The sequence below is a fragment of the Drosophila hydei genome, unplaced genomic scaffold (assembly GCF_003285905.1).
Source record: "Drosophila hydei strain 15085-1641.00,03,60 unplaced genomic scaffold, DhydRS2 tig00008144-arrow-arrow-pilon, whole genome shotgun sequence".
In the NCBI taxonomy this organism is placed as follows: domain Eukaryota; kingdom Metazoa; phylum Arthropoda; class Insecta; order Diptera; family Drosophilidae; genus Drosophila; species Drosophila hydei.
The window spans coordinates 1,837,976-1,857,246 of NW_022045849.1; the positions used below are offsets into that span (position 1 = coordinate 1,837,976).

General features: G+C 36.7%; 1 protein-coding gene across 1 annotated transcript; it reads left to right on the plus strand.

Annotated features, from left to right (window-relative positions):
- The first annotated feature begins 19 nt into the window (after positions 1-19).
- LOC111593237 (DNA-binding protein D-ETS-4) lies at positions 20-16,731 on the plus strand. The gene is made up of 5 exons (XM_023305891.2): positions 20-314; positions 13,031-13,796; positions 13,867-14,027; positions 15,982-16,129; positions 16,194-16,731. Exons 1-5 carry the CDS (start codon positions 273-275, stop codon positions 16,556-16,558), a joined length of 1,482 nt encoding a protein of 493 aa, XP_023161659.1. The 5' UTR covers positions 20-272; the 3' UTR covers positions 16,559-16,731.
- Positions 16,732-19,271: the final 2,540 nt, after the last annotated feature.

Sequence of the window (19,271 nt, forward strand, 5' to 3'; positions counted from 1 at the left end):
GCTTAAAGAAATACAAAAAAACTGTTTCAACAAAATTTGAATAAAAAAAATCAACCGAAATCAAAACAGTGAAAGAAATAGAGACATATAGCGTTTAGCTGCGGCGTGCTAGAGCGAGACAGTGCAAGACTTTCGCAAAGATACAAAATAAAGAAAGAGAAAGAAAAACAAGAAAATAAATTGCAAAAACAATAGATTCAAATCAACAACTTGTTGTTTCTCACAGTTCTAATTGACACTACACAAATAACAGCAAAACAAAAGCAAAAAATATGGAGTATGAGAAAATGTTATACCTGACAAATGCCAGCGAGGTGAGTAGCTAAGAAACTGTTTATTCAAATAGTTATAGCGACTAATACAAAAGTATCTATGATGTAGTATATTAAGACTACAAACACAAAAGTATCTAATAGATAGTCTAGATAGGGAGCTTTAGCTAGAGATACAAAAGTATCTATCAGTTAGTCAATAGAGACCACAACTTACAATAATATAGCTTAAAAAAGCTCTAGCTACATATGCAAAGGTATCTTATAGTTGGTCTATATAGTGCGCAAAAGTATCTAATAATTATTCTATATAAAATTCGAGCTATAGATACGAAAGTATCTATCAGTTGGTCACATAGCGAGCTCTAACTATAAATAAATTATTTTTTAGTCCATGTAGAGCACACGAATCTACCAAATATTCTATACAGTGCTCTAGTCACAGTATCTCTCACTTATATAGAGCACTAGAGCTATAGCAACAGATACAAAAGTATCTTATTCTATAGGATTCTAGCAACAGATACAAAAGTATCTATTAAATGCTGGAGCGTGTGATCTGGCTAGTGGGCGAGCTGCGCAGCCGATAACCTATGCACTTGTGCTTATCAACACTGGAAATAAACAAGTGAGTGTGTGCCTGAGTGTATGTGTGTGCTTGTTTGTATGTTAAAATAATTTGCGCAATTGCCCCAAAGCATATAGGCTGATAATATTTTTGGCAGTTGTTGTTAGCGTTAGGCGCTTGCCTGTTGCCCCCTACACAGCTCAAAATGTGAGCCATCATCTGACTTTTAATTAGCAAAAGTAGCAGACATACACACACAAACACACACACATGTATGTATATACACACATTTTGTATACTAAGTTATGTAGCTGTGCTTGTGGCTCTGACAGCAGGCACAAATGAGTGTCACTAGGTGAGAGTCTGCACTGCCTTGCATTGTCTATCATATAGTTGTTGTTGTATTTGTTGCTGCTGCTACACTTGCCAGTTACATTTTCCATTTGTCTTATGGCATTTCGTTTTAATTACAACAACAGCAGCAGCGGCAGCAGCAGCAGCAGCAGCAGCAGCAGCAGCAGCAGCAGCTAGCAGCAGGCATCAAACGCTGGCAGCAACTTTCAAAAGATGCTTTCATTTTGCAAGAAGTGATTCTAAATGATTGTCAACTATGGCATGGCAGCAACAACAACAACAACAAGCAGCAACAGTAACAACAACAGCAACACCAACTAGCTGCAACAATGTCAAGCTGGCATTTCACTCGGAAAGTGCATTCCAATGCAGCAGCAGCATTTGACAGACATACGCACATCAAGAGACGCAGCAGTTAGTTTTGTTGGACCTACTTAAGCTCTATATAAGCTATATATACATATATATATATATATATATATATATATATGTATATGTATATAGAAAAAAAACTTGTATTTACCATTTTTGATTGATTTGATGGAAATGTGTCTGCTGCTTGGCCAACTTGTTGTTGTTGCTGGTCTCTGGCGCGTTTTACTGACACAGAAGCTGCGCATTTTCGTTGCGCCTCGACACTCGGCGACCACATGCCTCATTATATTTATGGACATAATAAAATAAATACTGCAACAATTAAAAATGCAAGCGCTTTCGCAGTGAAGGCAGCAGAAGAAAAAAGAAATGGAAAAGCAAGAAAAGCTGACATGACATAAATATTTGCAGCGCACTTGTAAAACTTTTCACAACTGACGAACCGAATCGAATCGAGCCGCATTTTCTACAGCTCCTCGACAACTTCTAGCCGACTGTTAAGACTTGTCCCTTTTGGCCATTTCTGTTGCGGTTTTTTCTTCTTCTAATAATACTTGAAAATCAATCAAACTCATTACACAACGTAATCAGCTTTTGGCTTGGCATTTGGCATATTTCGGGGTGTGGCCTTCAGCGACAACACTATTACAATTGCTAACCAGCATGCGAAAATGTTGTCCGTACACTGAGCGAAAAATGCGGTTGCTTGTCTATTATACTTACAGCTAACAGCACAGCATGTTTTTTTTTGCATTTTAATTTTTTTATGAATATTTATAATTTTATTATAAATATTGCACTGAACCCAAGTTTGGTAATACATCGATTTTGAATTTTTTCAAGTACTTAAACTAATTTTTAAATATCTTTTGAGTTCTGTTTGTTCCCAAAAGGTAGTTTGACGTAGAAATTTTATAAAGTTTTACATCAATCCTTTATAATTTATAGCTCATAAATTTAATATCTATAAAAAAAAAAATAAATAAAATTCTTGGCAAAGAAGCATCTAAAACTTTACTCAAGTTGATTTATATATTTATTTCAAAATTTTTTGTTAGACTCTGCCATATTTTCTTAATCTAAATTTACATTTAGGAAGCAATTTAAATGTTTTTTTTTTTTAAATTAATTTTATTTATATATTTTACTAGAATTCATGAATTCAAATATAACTCAAATTAATTTTAAATATCAAGAAGAAACTTTTTTTTTGATAAAAAAAAAACATTTTTTTACTATAAGTATTGCCACCAACACCTTTTGAAATTTTTTACATTAAACAAAATTTTTCTATATTAAATTCAACAAATATTTAAGTCAAACATAAATTTTTTGCCTAGTTTATTTTTTTTAACAAACATATTTTAAACATAAAGAATATTTTGTTATTTGAAGTACTTTAGCTCTTAGAATACTTTATGCTTTAAGTTTAAGTTGAAGATGAAAAAGAATAATTCTATAATATATTTATTTTTCTGAGTGCACTGATTGTGGCTGCGCTCGATTTGCGTTGCAAGCATTCGCAAATCGCGTAAATGTCGCCTGGCTCTTATGCAAATTGAAATGAGTTGCCTGAGTCAACTGAATTGGCTGAGCTGGCGCAATGTCTTTTCCACAGAATAATTGTGAATGCGTGCATTGCATAATGAGCAGCAGAAGACATCGGCCATCAGCCCATCAGCCATCAACAGGCCAAGCCAGCGGGCCAAGAGTCTGATAGAGTTCAGTGCCTAGGCATTGGGCTGGGCACTTCAACTATGAGTGTGCCAGCTTGTGGGTGTGTGTGCGTATGTAGGTGTGTGAGTATGTGGTTACAATGCTCTCTGGTTAGGCGTCTAGTGCCGTGTGAGCTGTCTAAATAGCTTTGGGAATGCTTAAGGCCGGCTTCAAGATAAAATTGAATTGTGCCTCAATTTACTTAATTTTCCTAATGAACCTGACAGCTTAGTCAAGTTGCAATTTATGTTAGGCTAGCTCTATTCTATGGCATATCATTACTGACTAACTTATGAACGATTTAACTAAGTTATAAGAATTTATAGATACATAGATACATAGATACATGGATACATAGATACATAGACATAGATACATAGATAGATAGATACATAGATACATAGTTATATAGATACATAGACATAGATACATAGATAGATAGATACATATATACATAGATACTTAGATATATAGATGCATAGCTACATAGATACATAGATACACAGATACATAGATTATTATAGCAACAAGCTTAAAACTTATATATATCAATTCCAGTCATAGTTATAGTCGTAGACTGAGATATTTAATCTCCCATAAGGTAAAGACCTTTCATAAATATGCCAAACAACAGCTAATCAGAGAATCTATTGAAACTTTGCTTTCAAAAACATGCCAAAGCCATTCCGTGTCACATTTCTTATCAGCGCTGGCTTGTAAGCTGAGGCAGCTAAGGCTAGCGAATTCCAGTTAGAAAAAGCTCAAATTTCCGAGTTGGCATTCTAATTGGAAGAATGTAACTGAACAGTGTTCAACCTTTAGCAATAACCCGGAACAGTTGTCATATTTGCCATTTGCTACAGTTCTGCAAAAATTTGCATTAGACATTTGCATAAACAGACGGCAAGAGAAGAGACAGACTACAATATGCTGTGATCTGTTCTACATATATCTCAGGCTATGGTATATAAGTTAACTTAGATCTGCTTTGGAGCCGTGTCAGAAGTGTTTCACCTTGCAATTTATTGTGGCATGAAATGTCGACAATTAAATGCAATGCAAACGAACATAAACACAAAACTGCGCCGTCACGAACTGCGATCTATTCGCAACTAAAAAAAATCAAGCAACAAAAATGAAAAATAAAAAAAATAATTAACGAGCGATGTAAAAATAAGCAGAAATAAGTCTTGTCGCTGTGACAGCTTAGCCCACGCACACAAGCATCTGTGAGAACGTTGTGTATCTGTATCTATAGCTGTATCTGTATCCGAGCGTGTATCTTTGTATGTGGATTTTGTGCACTTATGCTCTAGCCCCTTGTTGGCTTCCACTCTAGCCATAATGCGATTAGAATAGATTACACAGACAATTGTCGCGACTCTGTCAGTCAGTCAGTCAGTCAGTCAGCGAGTTAGTCAATCTGAACACCTGAGCACCGTGTGCTGCCATGCATTTGCATAGTTTGTTTTATTTAGTTCAAGTTATACAAAATATAAATTAATTTAAATAACACTTGGCCATAATTCAACATCAACATCAACTTGGTCATGGCAGCTAAGTAGCTCTCAAGGCTGCTGCTGCTGCTGCTGCCGTTGCTGCTGCAATTGCAACTGGCTACCCTTCACTTTGCTTTAGCTGGGTGGCACTTGGGGGGGGCAACCTTTTGTTTCACACACACACACAGAGTCGCCCCAAGGCTGGCAAAATGGTTTCTTTGTGCTCGGCCTGGGCGCGCCCTGTGTAAAGCCGCGCTTAATTTATTTATATAGATCGTGCGCTTGCCTTAGGCGTTGTCCATTTCATTTGTTATTAACTTAAGCAACAACAAATAATATAAAAATAAACCAATAAAAGTTTGCTCGACTAGCTGATATCCTAAATAACTTAAATAATATTTTAATTATTAAATATTTTGTACGAATTATTGATCTTCCAATTCTATGATAATAAAGCTGAAGGCTTAGATATGCTAAAACGCGAATATTTGTTTACTAAACAAGAGTCTGTATGCAAAAGACAGTAGCTGTAGCTCTTAAAGACTTCGACTTATGTTCGATAAATCTATTTTGCATATCGATATATATCGATTTGCAGAAATTTAAATTAAATTGGATATCGATAAGGAAATGTATAGACTTGTTTTATTTGTGATCCATTAGTACATATATGTTTAGTTATTTGTATCCAGCTCGAAAAAATAAAATCGATATTTATCGATTTGTAAAACAAATAAAATCATATTGATTTAAAATTATTAATCCTGTTTCAGTTCTAGTCTTTATCTATTGATAGAGAAAAAGTTTTCGAATAATGCAAGGAAAGACAGTCTGAAAATCGATATTTATCGATCAAATTGAATTTGATAGCGACAAGAAGAAGTATTAGTTTCATCTGCTTATTAACTGCAAACATGTTTTAAGCTTTTAGAACTCAAAAAGTCTACGAGTTATGGTTAGACAGTGTCAAAATCAACTTTCACCGATATTAGGACAATCACATTCTAGTCATGATCTACCACAAAAATTTGACTGATATTATTGACGTAGATATGCAAAAACTTGATTCCCTTTGCTAAAGGCTACAGGGTATCAGAAGTTAAAAACTGGCTGAAAACACACACACACACACACATACATAACAACGCCAGCTGGCTATAAAAGTTGGCTCAGTTGTCTGTTCGCAGCTCTTGCCTTTTGGCGGGTTCTTTGGGCCAAAAAGTTGTTATCTGATCGTCGCTTTATTAAAGCTTTTGTCGTTCTGCCAAACTTGATTTGATTATTAGACTAGCACACACACATACACACACACGCACACACATACACACCTATGCCACATTCTTGTCTCGGAATTGTTCTAATGAATTTTAGCTATTTGATTGTTTTTTTGCTTTACGTCCCAAAGAATCAGACAAATTGTTCAAACTTGTTTCTCAGCATATTTTGTTATTATTATTGCTCAATATTATGATTGTTGCTAATTTCTTAGGCAATATATATATAGCTATATGTTTAGTAAAACATTCTGAAGGTGGCCGAAAATGTAATCAGCAAAAATTGAAATTTTTCGAGCTGTGGTTGCTTGAGAGATGCTCTGAATTTGTGGCCTACGCTCACTTCTTCAATATTTACATTTTGATATTGTTTTTCTATTGTTTAAAGCTCACATATATGCGTGTGTGTGCGTGTGCACAGTTTAGCATGAGTCAGTTATGATTTCATTTTGTTTTTGTCAGATTTTTGTGGACTGCTTTGAGATTTTAATCAGCTGAACTGAAGCATTTAACTGCAGAAGATTTAAAGCAAACACTTTGCGATAAATATTTCAGCGTCAGCCCATAAAAATCTTATAAAAATATGATTTGCTTTAGATATAAGCGAAACGTATTCATGTGTTTTCATAAGTGGACTTATCTCTAAGTGATTGTTTTGAATTATTGCTGTAGTCGTTCGTCTTTATTCTCTTCCCCAGTCACATGACCGCAGTATATAAAGATATATGCATTCAATCAAAATATAATAAAGTAACTTTCAAGTTCTTTAAACTGTTTTTTTTTTGCGTGGCATATTTTTAAGCTTATGAACAGCTTAGCTTTTGACAACTTTTTTAGTAAATATGAGTAAAAAATTGATTGAGATTTTCTAAGAATTTGTACTTACATTCGCTTAAGTCCTCTTTGGGACAATAGGCAGAGCAAAGTCTTTAGCTGATAAATTGTTGGCATTGCCTGACTCACATATACCCTGAATACTGTGAGAAGCCATTCTATGCTGCTTCTAAACATGTTTGTATTAAAAGGCATACGCTGAGACATAGACACTCACCCACACGTGCTTCGCTTACTACGCACTTTATGAAGCAACAGCTCTTCACTAAGGCAAATAAGCTATTTAATAACCTGGCTACTAGTTGAACGATTTTAATTCTATTTTCTAGGCTTGCATCTCTGATACACAAATTTGTATATTTATTATTTAAGTTTATGTATGTATTATCAAATATTTTTCTTAAAATTTGGGCAAGGAAAAATGAAGAGTTTACGATCATCACGTTGGGCTCATATGGATGAATATGCATACGGATAGACAGCTGAACAGGTCTACATGTTCTTAGCTGTTGCTCATGATCAGATATGAAGACTTTTTATGATATTTGCCAAGCCTTCTTCTGCAATTACTTTATATTTTACTAGAGTTAAGGAAGTTAAAACTTTATATGAGCAGTAATATTAAAGCATCGCACATAATTCTTAATCCGTACGACAAATAGCATTGCAGCTTATCAAAAGAGCTTCCTTTATATCCCAAAAAACAGACAATAATTGACTACATTAAATCGTATTCCACTTAAATTGGAAATCCCCTTAAACAATAACTACTTACCCATTAAGTATGCACAAGCCTTGATTTTTAATCTGAAAATCGATTGAACTATCGCATCAGAACTTAATTACAGCTCACAATTGGTCGACAGATGTATTTTTTTTATTTTTGTATATTTATCTTGATTTGGTTCCTTTGTGGAAGGCTATAAAAATAGACCTGTCATTTAAATGGATCTATTAAAAAATTTGTGGTCTTTTCTAAAAATACTCTGGGCACTGGGCGTTAACAGAAATAACTACCTGATTGCCATTTTGTCAGTTCAATTCGCATACGCAGCTCAATTGCTGTTGTGGTTAAAATGTTTTTGCTTCGCTGTGTTTCTATTTTGATATTGGATACACGTTCAAAAAGAAAAGTGGGCATATTGGTTGGCTATGAAAGGCAGAGAGCGGAATAGGCTTTGCTCTCAAGTCTATAGAAAAGTTGAAGTAGTTGTTCCTTCATATTTATAAATATTTTATTTTTAGGGTGACCATATTAATAATAATTTGCTCTTAAATGTGTAATTTCATAACTTCCAGTCCAGTCGGGTATTTGGCAGTCGTGCATAGCCCACTGCAACGTACTTAATTGTTTTTTGTTTTGTTTTGTTTTGGGCCATTGTTGTGCCAACTTTGACACCCCAGCCGCTGGCTGTTTAGAATTTGTCGGCGCTTTGTGTCTCGCTCTCGCTCGCTCTCTGTACCTATCTCTGTCTCTCGATTGTAGAACAGGAACAAGAACAAGCATATCATGTTATTTTTCAAATTACCAATTTGTGACGTTTATTGTGGGTGATACTCGATACACACACAGAGACACACAGTCACACACACACACACACACCTCAGTATGTGTTTATTTAAATCTGAGCCGATGGCTTTATTGACAGCCCTGTCTCATGTCAGAGCTGCCAATGAAATATGGTTCCGAGCAATTGGCTAAATGCGGCACAAAAAAGCCTTTTGTTCGCAGCGGACATTGTAATAAAATTTCGAATTTGTAGGCTATTGGAAACTCCGTCAGAACTCTGTTCAGAGCTTGTTCGCATTGTTGTTGCTGCCATTGCACAGATAGATTTAATTAAAAATTGTACAAAGTCTGTTAGCGCAATACGTTGCCAGCAGGAAATGTGAAACGGAATAACCCAAATGATCTAATTGCCGCTGTTATCCAAGACAATCTCTCCCTCTCTCTCTTTCCCTGGAGGATGTGGGCATTGTCTCGCAACGCTGGCCTGCTAATGGATAATGAATGAAACTTGAATAAATCGATACATTTATTCCAAATAAATTTCATACTCTGTACAGTTTGTGTATATAGTAAATCTATTTAATTGACAGAGATAGCTCGAAGTATTTACTGAATCCATTTTAGACCACTTTTGTCTACGTTCAATAGGGCAGAAGTTATTATAGATGCAATATTTAGGTTGAGGTCCTTTTGGTAGTTAATAATTTAGTTAATAAATTTAGTATTGTAGTTATTTTTTCTAAATTTTAAAAGTAAAAAAACGTTATGTATTTAGGAAACATATTTATGAAATCATTTAATGAAATCGAAAATGAAAATGTTCTTGCTTATGAATATATATATGAATGATATATATCGCAAACTGTACAAGTTTCTGTTGGAGAAAATCTTGTTGAGTCATTAAGCTAAGTTTGTCTGTTTGTTTGGGCTGCTTGTTTGGCCCTGTCGATATCAGTAAAGTGAAAAAGCTAAAAACTTTAGACTTAAGTTATAACTCTTGTAAATTCAATGCAGCACAAATTTATAATTTTTTTTCGATAAAAATCGATATTTTGTCTTAGTTATTTTAAAGGTCATATGAAGACTAAACTGATATTTACATGGATTTCTAATATTGCAAACTACATTTACTTCTTATAAAATTGAAAAGAATCTGTCACTTTGTTGAAAAAGTAATTGTAGTTCGTATTATTATGTAAATACGAGTGTAAGCTGGCAACGCCATATAAATTATGTAATAGATACTTTCTGCTGAATATTCAATACACGCTTGAGCGACCCACTTCGTTTCATTATTGCAGCGCACAGTAAGCTCAGCATTACTAAGAGTTTTCTTCTTTGCCTCATATATTCATATAACTGTAAATCATATTTGATGAAGCTCAGATAGCTGCTAACTGGATGCAGTTCATTCCATACGTGAGAGATCAGCGAGCAGCAGCTTGGCTCAGGGGTTCAGGATTACTGTTCACTACTGATTTAATTCCTAAGTTAATCAATATATATTATATATATGACATAGACATTTAATAAGATATTTAATAAGCAAAAAGCATTATATTTTGCATAAAATTTTTTCCTTTATCATCGACTACAATTTTTCGATAAATTTTTCAGTCATTTATCAGCGCAATAAATTAATTTCTTTTAATTGATTGAAGTTGATTTCGTTGTGCTGCTTCTACATTTGTTTAATAACCAATTAAGGACTTTTGAAATGTATCTAATTTTATAAAATTTATGACATCAGTTCAAAAAAAGTAGGAATGAATTTTTGAGGGCCATAAAGAAGGAAAAAAATGTTGGCACCAGGCTAAGCGCCGAGGCTAAGCATTTATGGTCTATAAATAGCTGCGATTGGCTGATATACAACAGCCCCCACAGCCCCGCCCCGTAGTCAAAATGCAGCATGTTTAGCACTGTTAACAGATTTAATGGGTTTTTTATTGAGTCACTTACAGCAGCTGCGACCGAGCCTGTTGAATCACTCTCTGTTTCGTAGTCCAGTTTGTGCAGCCGTGGAATGCCGGGTGAAGCACCCTTCGTAGGCCTAAGATAGTGGAGAGGGGTGGGGCGAAAAAACCACCAAAGCTTTACAATAACTGCTAACTGCACAATGTTTGAGCTAAGTTTTTAGCGCTAACAATTAACAGCTAGCAGTGAAAAGCTAACACTGAAAATCACTCATACGCTCGGTGCGCCAGCAATTAAAACATAAAAATTGTATTAACATCGTGACTGGCTGAAAGAGGAAAAAATAAATAAATAAATAAATGGCAAAGACGACGACGTCAATATCGTATTGGCATTGCATGGTTAGAACTAGTCACGCCCCCTCCACATGCCCCCGCTGCCCCCTGCCGCCCCTTACCGCCTGCCACTGCTCGCCTAACAAACCCAAACACCCTCAGCGTGTCGATCTCTTTAGCTCTGAGCTAAAACTGCAAATCGGAAAATCCAGAATGAGCTGTTAAATTAATAATAAGCGCACAACACACACACACACTTGCTCACACACACTTATGTATGTGCCCCTCTGGCGCTTGGTACACCTTGCGCCACCCGCCGGAGCACGGGCCACTGCTGTGAGCTTAATGAAAAACCAGTTTACCAACATTCAGCATTCACTCAGAGGCAAAATCGTAGATGTTAAAAAAAGAATGAAAAATAAGTAAGAAAAAAAAAACTAAATTAACGGCCGCAGCAAACGCAGCTGCAAAGCAAACGAACAATTTATATTTATTGCAGTGCAGCAATTAAGACAGGTAGAAATCGAGTGTATATATAGAGTATACGTAGTGTGTGTAACTAGCTGGAATGCTCTAGAGAATGTCTTGGGACAGACTTCTTACATTGTCTGTGCCTGCGAGACACTCTGTCTTGGCTTACTCGCATCAGAAGTAGGAATTGATTGTCTATATAATAATATAGCAGATGTAACTGGCTTTGAATTGGAGCATGTCTGGGAGAATGTCCTGGGACAGACTTTTTGCATTGACTATGCCTGCGAGACACCCTGTACTCCGTCTTGGATTACTCGCAACAGATTAGGAATTTTTGTGTATATTAGAATATAGCAGGTGTAATCAGCTTTAAGCTGAAGCATGCCTTGAAGTTGACTTATTCTGGAGTTTACAATATGCTTAGCCATGGACACCCTGTATATTTTACTTAGAGCTTTTTAGAGCATAGCTGGTTGTCGATAGAGTGCTTTAGAGAATACCTTGTGTTAGAGCTGTAAGTTAGTTTGTGCCAAAGAGACACCCTGTAGGCCTTATAAACTAATATTTGAGTCCAGTGTGCACAGATGGATTCTATATGGAATCAGATCGATTGCAAGATCGAATATTTTGGTATAGGCTTCTTAAGAAGTCCACCTATATATATACATCTCTAGCTTAAATGATATAGAGACTCTATTGGGATAGACTTCTTTGTCTAATATATGTGTCTATTGCTTAGACACTGACACCCTGTATTCAATGTAAGTACTTTTCAGCAGAGCTAGGTATCAAGTGTGCGATTTGACTAGAGTTACTTGTGAGTCATTCTTTATGAAGTTTCGGTTAGCTTGTTTATAGACAGCCTGTATAAAATGGTATAAATGTAGTCTCTGAAGTTGTCTTTGACTTGAAGTAATTCTGCTTGCAAGCAGCTGGAAATAGCCCAATATCAACTTTTCTGTTTACTAATAAGCACCCTGTAATCTACATAAAAGTACCCTAGAACAATACCCTGTACTTTCAATCAAAGGGATTTTGGAGCCAGAGATTTTGACTCAACTCTTTCTCTAGAACGCGATCCTTATCAAGCCATGCCCAGTAAGTGTTTTCCCTTACGAATGAAAGCAATTAAAATAAAAACTCAAAGAAGGGAATATACATTGTTCGATCTGAAAATCTACAAAAGCAATTTACGATGCGCTGCGATGCGATGTGAAGGGGGCGCACAGCTGAGAAATAGTTTGATTTGGATCTCGCGTCATTGTTTGCTGCTCATATAAGTGAGGAGAAAAATAAAAAAAGCACATGATTCTCATTGTTGTTATTAGTTTAGGTTCAAATGCCTGTGCAGCTCCCCGCTGCTGCCCGGCACTCGGCACTCGGCACTCAGCCAGCCCTCTTGAGGCTGAGAGCTGTTGTTGGCTCATTTGGGCATTGGGTTTTTTTGTATTTTGCATTTGTGACGTCACAGCTGGCGTTCAGCTGGATTCACAGTCACAGTCCATGGGTCGGCGAGGCGTTTGTGAATTGATAAATGTGAAAATCGATGCGATTTTGAGCTTAGTACAGATCTTGCTGTTGTCGGAAGAGCGCCGCGAAACGCTTTGGAAACTTAAGGTTAACATTAAGAAAACAAAACTTACAAACTTAGCCGCATTTTTAGGGCAGCTAGGTAGGTGCCAGAGCCAGCCAGCTTAAAATTAGAAAGGCAACAAAAAAATACAAAAAATTAAAATCAACTTTAGAGCTCGGCTGTAAATGTGCTAATTAAACAGTGGCTCACTTTGAGCAATATATAATTTTTGATTAAGGCCCAATTAGCAGGCCATTTGGAGTTTGGAATTTGGAATTCGGAATATGGCGCCCTAAAACTGACCAAGTTCTTTGTTCGCTTGCCTTTTGCAGATGCCGCACAGCTGTAGCACTCAGTTCAAGTTAGCCGCAGAACAGTTCCAGACGGACTCCTATGCGGCCTATGCCTATGCCGACAACTTTGACTTATCGCTGCTGCCGGAGGACGCGGGCATACCCACCACAGTTTACCAGTACAACGCGCCGCAGATCAAAGTCGAAAGCGCCTGGGAGATACAGGAGCAGCCACTGAGTGCTTCATACCCTCCAGCCAACTCTAGCTCCAGCTCCAGCTCCAGCTCCAGCTCCAGCCATCAGCTGATACCGCCGCCCGCCTATCCGCACAGCGCTTATCCCTCACCGCAGTCGAGTCCGCAGCAGTCGGAGTTTGCCTCGTTCAAGTACGACTGTTTGAGCAGCCCGTGCCCCTCGCTGGATGCAAGCAGCATCAAGCAGGAGCTGCACATATTGCCACCCTCGCCGCCCGAGTCCAATTGCGAGACGCCGTCGCCACGCAGCGATAGCAACAGCAGCAGCATCAAGGCAGAGCCACTGGATGCCGAGTTGGATAGCTACTTAGATTTGAACACGCTGCAGCAGCAGCAGCTGCTGGACATCAAGCCCAATCATCAGGTGCTGCGCGAGTGCCTCGAAGACACAACATTCCAGCGCAAGCACAATCTGAAGCCCCTGGCGCTGGAGTCCTTCATTGGCGGCTTAGCTGAGGTGCGAGGCGACTTTGAGCCGGTCATATCTCTGGCGCTGGAGCATGCCAAACGTGAGGCAGACGCCATATGCGCACAGCTGCAGATATCGCAGGGTATGTAGAGAGGGAGAGAGAGAGAGGGAGAGAGATTGTGATTATCTTGTTTCTTTGTTTTGGCCAACAGATCCCAATGCCTGGACGGCTGCCCAGGTACACGCATGGCTACGATCCACCTTGGCACAGTTTAAGCTGCCGCCAGTTGACAATTTGGAGCTGCAGTTCAGCGAAGATGGCGCCGCGCTGGCATTACTCAGCGAGGAGGAATTCCAGCGACGATTGCCCGAGGTAAGCAGCGCGCCACTCTCAATTCAATGTGACTTACCCAACCGCCAAGTATTACAAAATCGAGGGTAGCTAATAAGCATAATACAAGAAGAGCAGACAATGCAAATGCCAAAAGCAAAAGGCAAAAGCCAGAAAGCAAAACGAAGCCAAACAAAATACCAATCAATGCGATTGAATTGAATTTCGCGTACGAACTTGGTTTTTAGGTGAGAAAACATAGAGAAAGAGAGAGGGAAAGAGAGAGAGAGCTAGAAGGAGAGAGTGGGAGAGAAACACTTTATATGAAATACAAAAAAACAAAACAAGTTTCGTAACTTGGCGTTGACGTCATGGCCCAGGCTCGACCAAATCGGAAAGCAAACCTGTTGCCAACAATTAGGCAAAAGGCAAAAAAAAAAAACAAAAACAGAAACTAAATAAATAATATTGTGGCTTGTGGCATCCATAACTACTCCAAATGCGGTCCCCCAAGCCGCAAAGTCGAGCCCCACCGTCGAGTGCCCATCTCAGCACTTTGCCAAAAATATAAAAATGATTACATTTGTCATATCAAATGATTTGGAGTCATCACTGTTTGTTTTGAGTGCAGCTAAATGAAAACAAAAGACTGAAGCAACGAACGCAACGCACACCGAATCAAGCAGACGAGCCACAGAGGCAGAAAGAGAGTGGGAGTGGGAGAGAGAGAGGCAGAGAGCGTACGAAATTAGTAACCGTGGTCATGGCTGTAAAGGTGAAAGAATGTGTGAAGGTTGTTTGGTGAAACTGCAAAGCATTCGCTTGATTACGAGCCGCAGTCTCGGACTCAGTCCCAGTGCACACAGTGGGGCAAATGTGACAAGTTATGTGCTATCGAGTTTTGTGAAAGAAGAGAGAGGAGTCTGTTCTCTACATCGTAACTTTGGCTTAAATATGGAAGCTGAGGCGTTATTTCATGTGATATATAAAAAGGTTTTTACGAATAATATATTGAAAATATAAAATAATTAGCTTTATATATATACTATCTGTACGAGAAAGCAATATACAACTCTTAAGGTGAATGCAGGTATTTGAAAGAAGCATTCACATAGGCCAAGAAACAGACTTGAGAAAGACTGTTTTAAGAAATAATGGAATATGTAGAATAACAAAAGGTCCCGAATTGGAAATAGGGGTTTTCAGTTCTGAAATATTTTTTGTTTAAATATTTTTGGTAATTTTTATAATTTAATTATTAAAAAAATGATTCTATATGGATTGTAGTCTTCGTATATATTATTTATATATGTATATGTGTATTCTATATTTGTATATGTATATGTATATTTTATATACATATATATTTATATATATGACTCTACATGTCTGTTCGCTCGTCTTTTAGTGGATTATGTATTTTTATACTATATAATACTCGATTATTTAAATATGTATGATTATAGCAATTCAAAAATTAATTTCCTGAATTTCAAGAATCTCATTGAAAATATTTTTTCATGTCTATAGATGCTATAGATTTGTAAAAATGCTTATAGAATAATATATTTTAGCTATATGTTTTTTGCATTTCCAAAATTGTAATTTTTGTGCCACTGTGCACCACGGCAGCTATAGGTACAGCCACAGCTCGAATGACAGTGGAGACGACGTCGCGACGGCAACGGCAACGGCAATTGAATTGAGCCAACGACCAGCAACGACATTGCAAGGTGAAAGTAAGTCGCAGCGGTTGTTGCTGTTGTTGTTGCTGCTGTTGTTTAGCCACTTGCTATGTTGTTGTTGTTGCAACTGCAGACAGCACACAATTTATGCGAGCAGTTAGCAGTTAGAATTTGAATTGATATGCGCCGTCTAGATTGGTCAGCTTTGGTGGGAGAGATAAAGAGAGATTGAGATTTATGTGAGATGTACGCTGGGCCCAATCGATATTTATCCAAGTGGTACGCTTTCTTTCTTTCTTGCTGTCTTCTAGAGCGGCAGCACGTTGCACGCACAGCTGGAGATATGGAAGATGGCCTATGCAGATCAGCTGGGCAATGAAATGGAGGCCACAGCACCAGCTGCTAATGATATGCTTTGGGGCTATCAGGCGCCCAATGTGGAACAGGACGAAAGCGAAGGTGAGTTGCTATAGAAAGTTTATTGAGATATGCATCTACATCTGAGTCGCTCTTCTTTTGACAGATGATGAGGACATGGAGCCAGCTGTGCTGATAGCCACGCCCACACCGGCGCCTGCCAAGCGCTCGGGCGGCACACGCAACGGCGGCAGCTCCCACATTCACCTGTGGCAGTTTCTCAAGGAGCTGCTTGCGGCGCCGCAGGTGAATGGCACAGCCATACGCTGGATAGATCGCAGCAAGGGCATCTTCAAGATCGAGGATTCGGTGCGAGTGGCTAAGCTGTGGGGCAGGCGCAAGAATCGGCCGGCCATGAACTACGACAAGCTCTCGCGCTCCATACGCCAATACTACAAGAAGGGCATCATGAAGAAGACGGAGCGCTCGCAGCGCCTGGTCTACCAGTTCTGCCAGCCGTACCATCAGTGAGCCCGTGGAACCAGTTCCATTTAACTAGTTCTAAGTGTATTTATTTTGGTAGCCGTAAGCCCGTAACCCCACCAACCAGCACAAACTTTGCCCCGCAACTATGCTCGACTAGGCCACAGAGTCTAGCGAGTGTTAGTGCCTGTATATATATTTATCTATATCTCACTCTATATGTATATCTATATCTATATCTATATATATACATATATATATATATATACGTCTATGTAGCACCGTTTAGGCACGAAGGTAAGTTCGTGCATCTAAGTTCGACTCGTCTTGAGTTCGTCTCTAGTTGTTTAGGCTCAAGCCAAAGGCAGTCGGCGAAGGTAAGTTCGCCCTGTCGCGGCTTTAAGTTAACTCTCAATCAATCAATCAATTTTTTATATTGCATGTGGGCGTGGCAGCTAACTGCATATGTTTGACTTACCGGCGACATCTTTATTCAAATGTTGACTCTGCCAGTGTTTGCGCCCGTCACGATTTCCCCTCGCTTCGAGCCCTGTTTACGCTTGTTTTGTTGGCGTGTGCCACAGCTCGCTTCGGCTGCTGGACACACATAAGACCAGCACAAGCTTGGGCCGAGGCGTAACGGGCGTGGCATTTGGGGGCGGCAAGCACTGAGCACAGCAGCAGCTGAAGGTGTTGCGGTAATTTTAGGAACCATATATCTATGATATATCAAAAGTAAGTTCTATGAACAACAAAACAAACGAACAATTTGTAACGAATATGAATATGTAATGAATTAGTGAGTAAGCAGTATGAATATCAATATGAATATAATTTATAAATATAATATACGTTGTATACAATATGAATATGAGTATGAATACCAATTTCGAATATCGCATATTGATATGAATATGAATATGAATATAAATATGAATATTCATATGCGTATAGATTTATATTGAATAAAAATATGATTATGAATATGAATATGAATATGAATATGAATATTAATATGCGTATAGATGAGTATTTATATTGAATATGAATATGATTATGAATATGAATATGAATATGAATAAGAATATGAATATGAATATGAATATGAATATGAGTATGAATACGAATATGAATATGAATATGAATATGAATATGAATATGAATATGAATGTGAATATGAATATGAATATGAATATGAATATGAATATGAATATGAATATGAATAAGAATATGAATATTAATATGAATATGAATATGAATATGAATATGAATATGAATATGAATATGAATATGAATATGAATGTGAATATGAATATGAATATGAATATGAATATGAATATGAATATGAATAAGAATATGAATATGAATATGAATATGAATATTAATATGCGTATAGATGAGTATTTATATTGAATATGAATATGATTATGAATATGAATATGAATATGAATATGAATATAAATATGAATATGAATATGAGTATGAATACGAATATGAATATGAATATGATTATGAATATGAATATGAATATGAATATGAATATGAATGTGAATATGAATATGAATATGAATATGAATATGAATATGAATATGAATAAGAATATGAATATTAATATGAATATGAATATGAATATGAATATGAATATGAATATGAATGTGAATATGAATATGAATATGAATATGAATATGAATATGAATAAGAATATGAATATGAATATGAATATGAATATAAATAATGAATAATGAATAACTAAAAATAAAAAGTTAATACCGAATACTCTTCAATAGTGAATAATGAACAATAGATGAAGAACAATGAATCTATAAAGAATAATGAGTAGAGATTAAGTAATAATAATTAATTTTTATGCCTAGTTTGTAAGCACAATTTTCTGTTTTATTTAGTCGTAAAATTCTTGAAAATTTTTTCTCTTCTCCAAACGAAAAGTTAAAAAATTTTCGACCATATTTTCCCTAATTTTTGGAACATTTTCCCACAATTAATCATAATTTATCTCTGGTTCAAATGGTGTTGGTTCAATTACTTTGCAATGTGTGCGACTGTTTGTGTGCGTGTGTTTGTGTGTGTGGATGTTAGCCAGTTAATTTTATTATTTATTTTCGGTTAATATTTAAACAAAAGTCAATTGTTATGCGATTTAATTATTTATGTTTTGTATTGCGCAATTTGCGATTGCAATTTGCATAGCTTGCGGCTTGGCTTATTTGTTTTGTTCAATAATTTTTTGTGTAATGTTTATCACATTAGTATAAACACATTCAATTTATTCACATAGTTTAAATGCAAATTTGCATAGACATAGATAAATATGCTTAGTTATAGACACAATTATAATGATATTGTTTTTTGCTGAGCGTCATTTTGCACTCGATTTGCGTTCAATGTTTTATTTATTAAGATTTTAATTTTTATTCCTTTACGCATATGCAAAACTATTTATTTATTTATTTAACTAACATATTGTCATGCTCAAATACTTTATTTCCAGAAAAATAAATATTACACAAAATTTAAGAATTTAATGCATTTGTGAGAAGTTCAGACATTGAACTGGACCTGCGCCCAAAACTTATATTATTTGTCCAAGTTTAAATTGAAGTTTTAGTTGCTTTTGCTGGAAATCCCCTCAGACTTGCATACCAAATTAAAGCAAGCCTTTTTTGTTGTTGTTGTTTGTTCAGGATATAATAAGGATTTGCACTGTTAATGAATACAAAAATCCTTTAAAGCGCTTGTAAAG

Coding starts and splice junctions, on each gene's coding strand:
- LOC111593237 (XM_023305891.2), top strand. CDS start 273: ATGGAGTATGAGAAAATGTTATACCTGACAAATGCCAGCGAG. Junction 315..13,030: donor ACCTGACAAATGCCAGCGAG/GTGAGTAGCTAA, acceptor TGCCTTTTGCAG/ATGCCGCACAGCTGTAGCAC. Junction 14,028..15,981: donor TCCAGCGACGATTGCCCGAG/GTAAGCAGCGCG, acceptor GCTGTCTTCTAG/AGCGGCAGCACGTTGCACGC.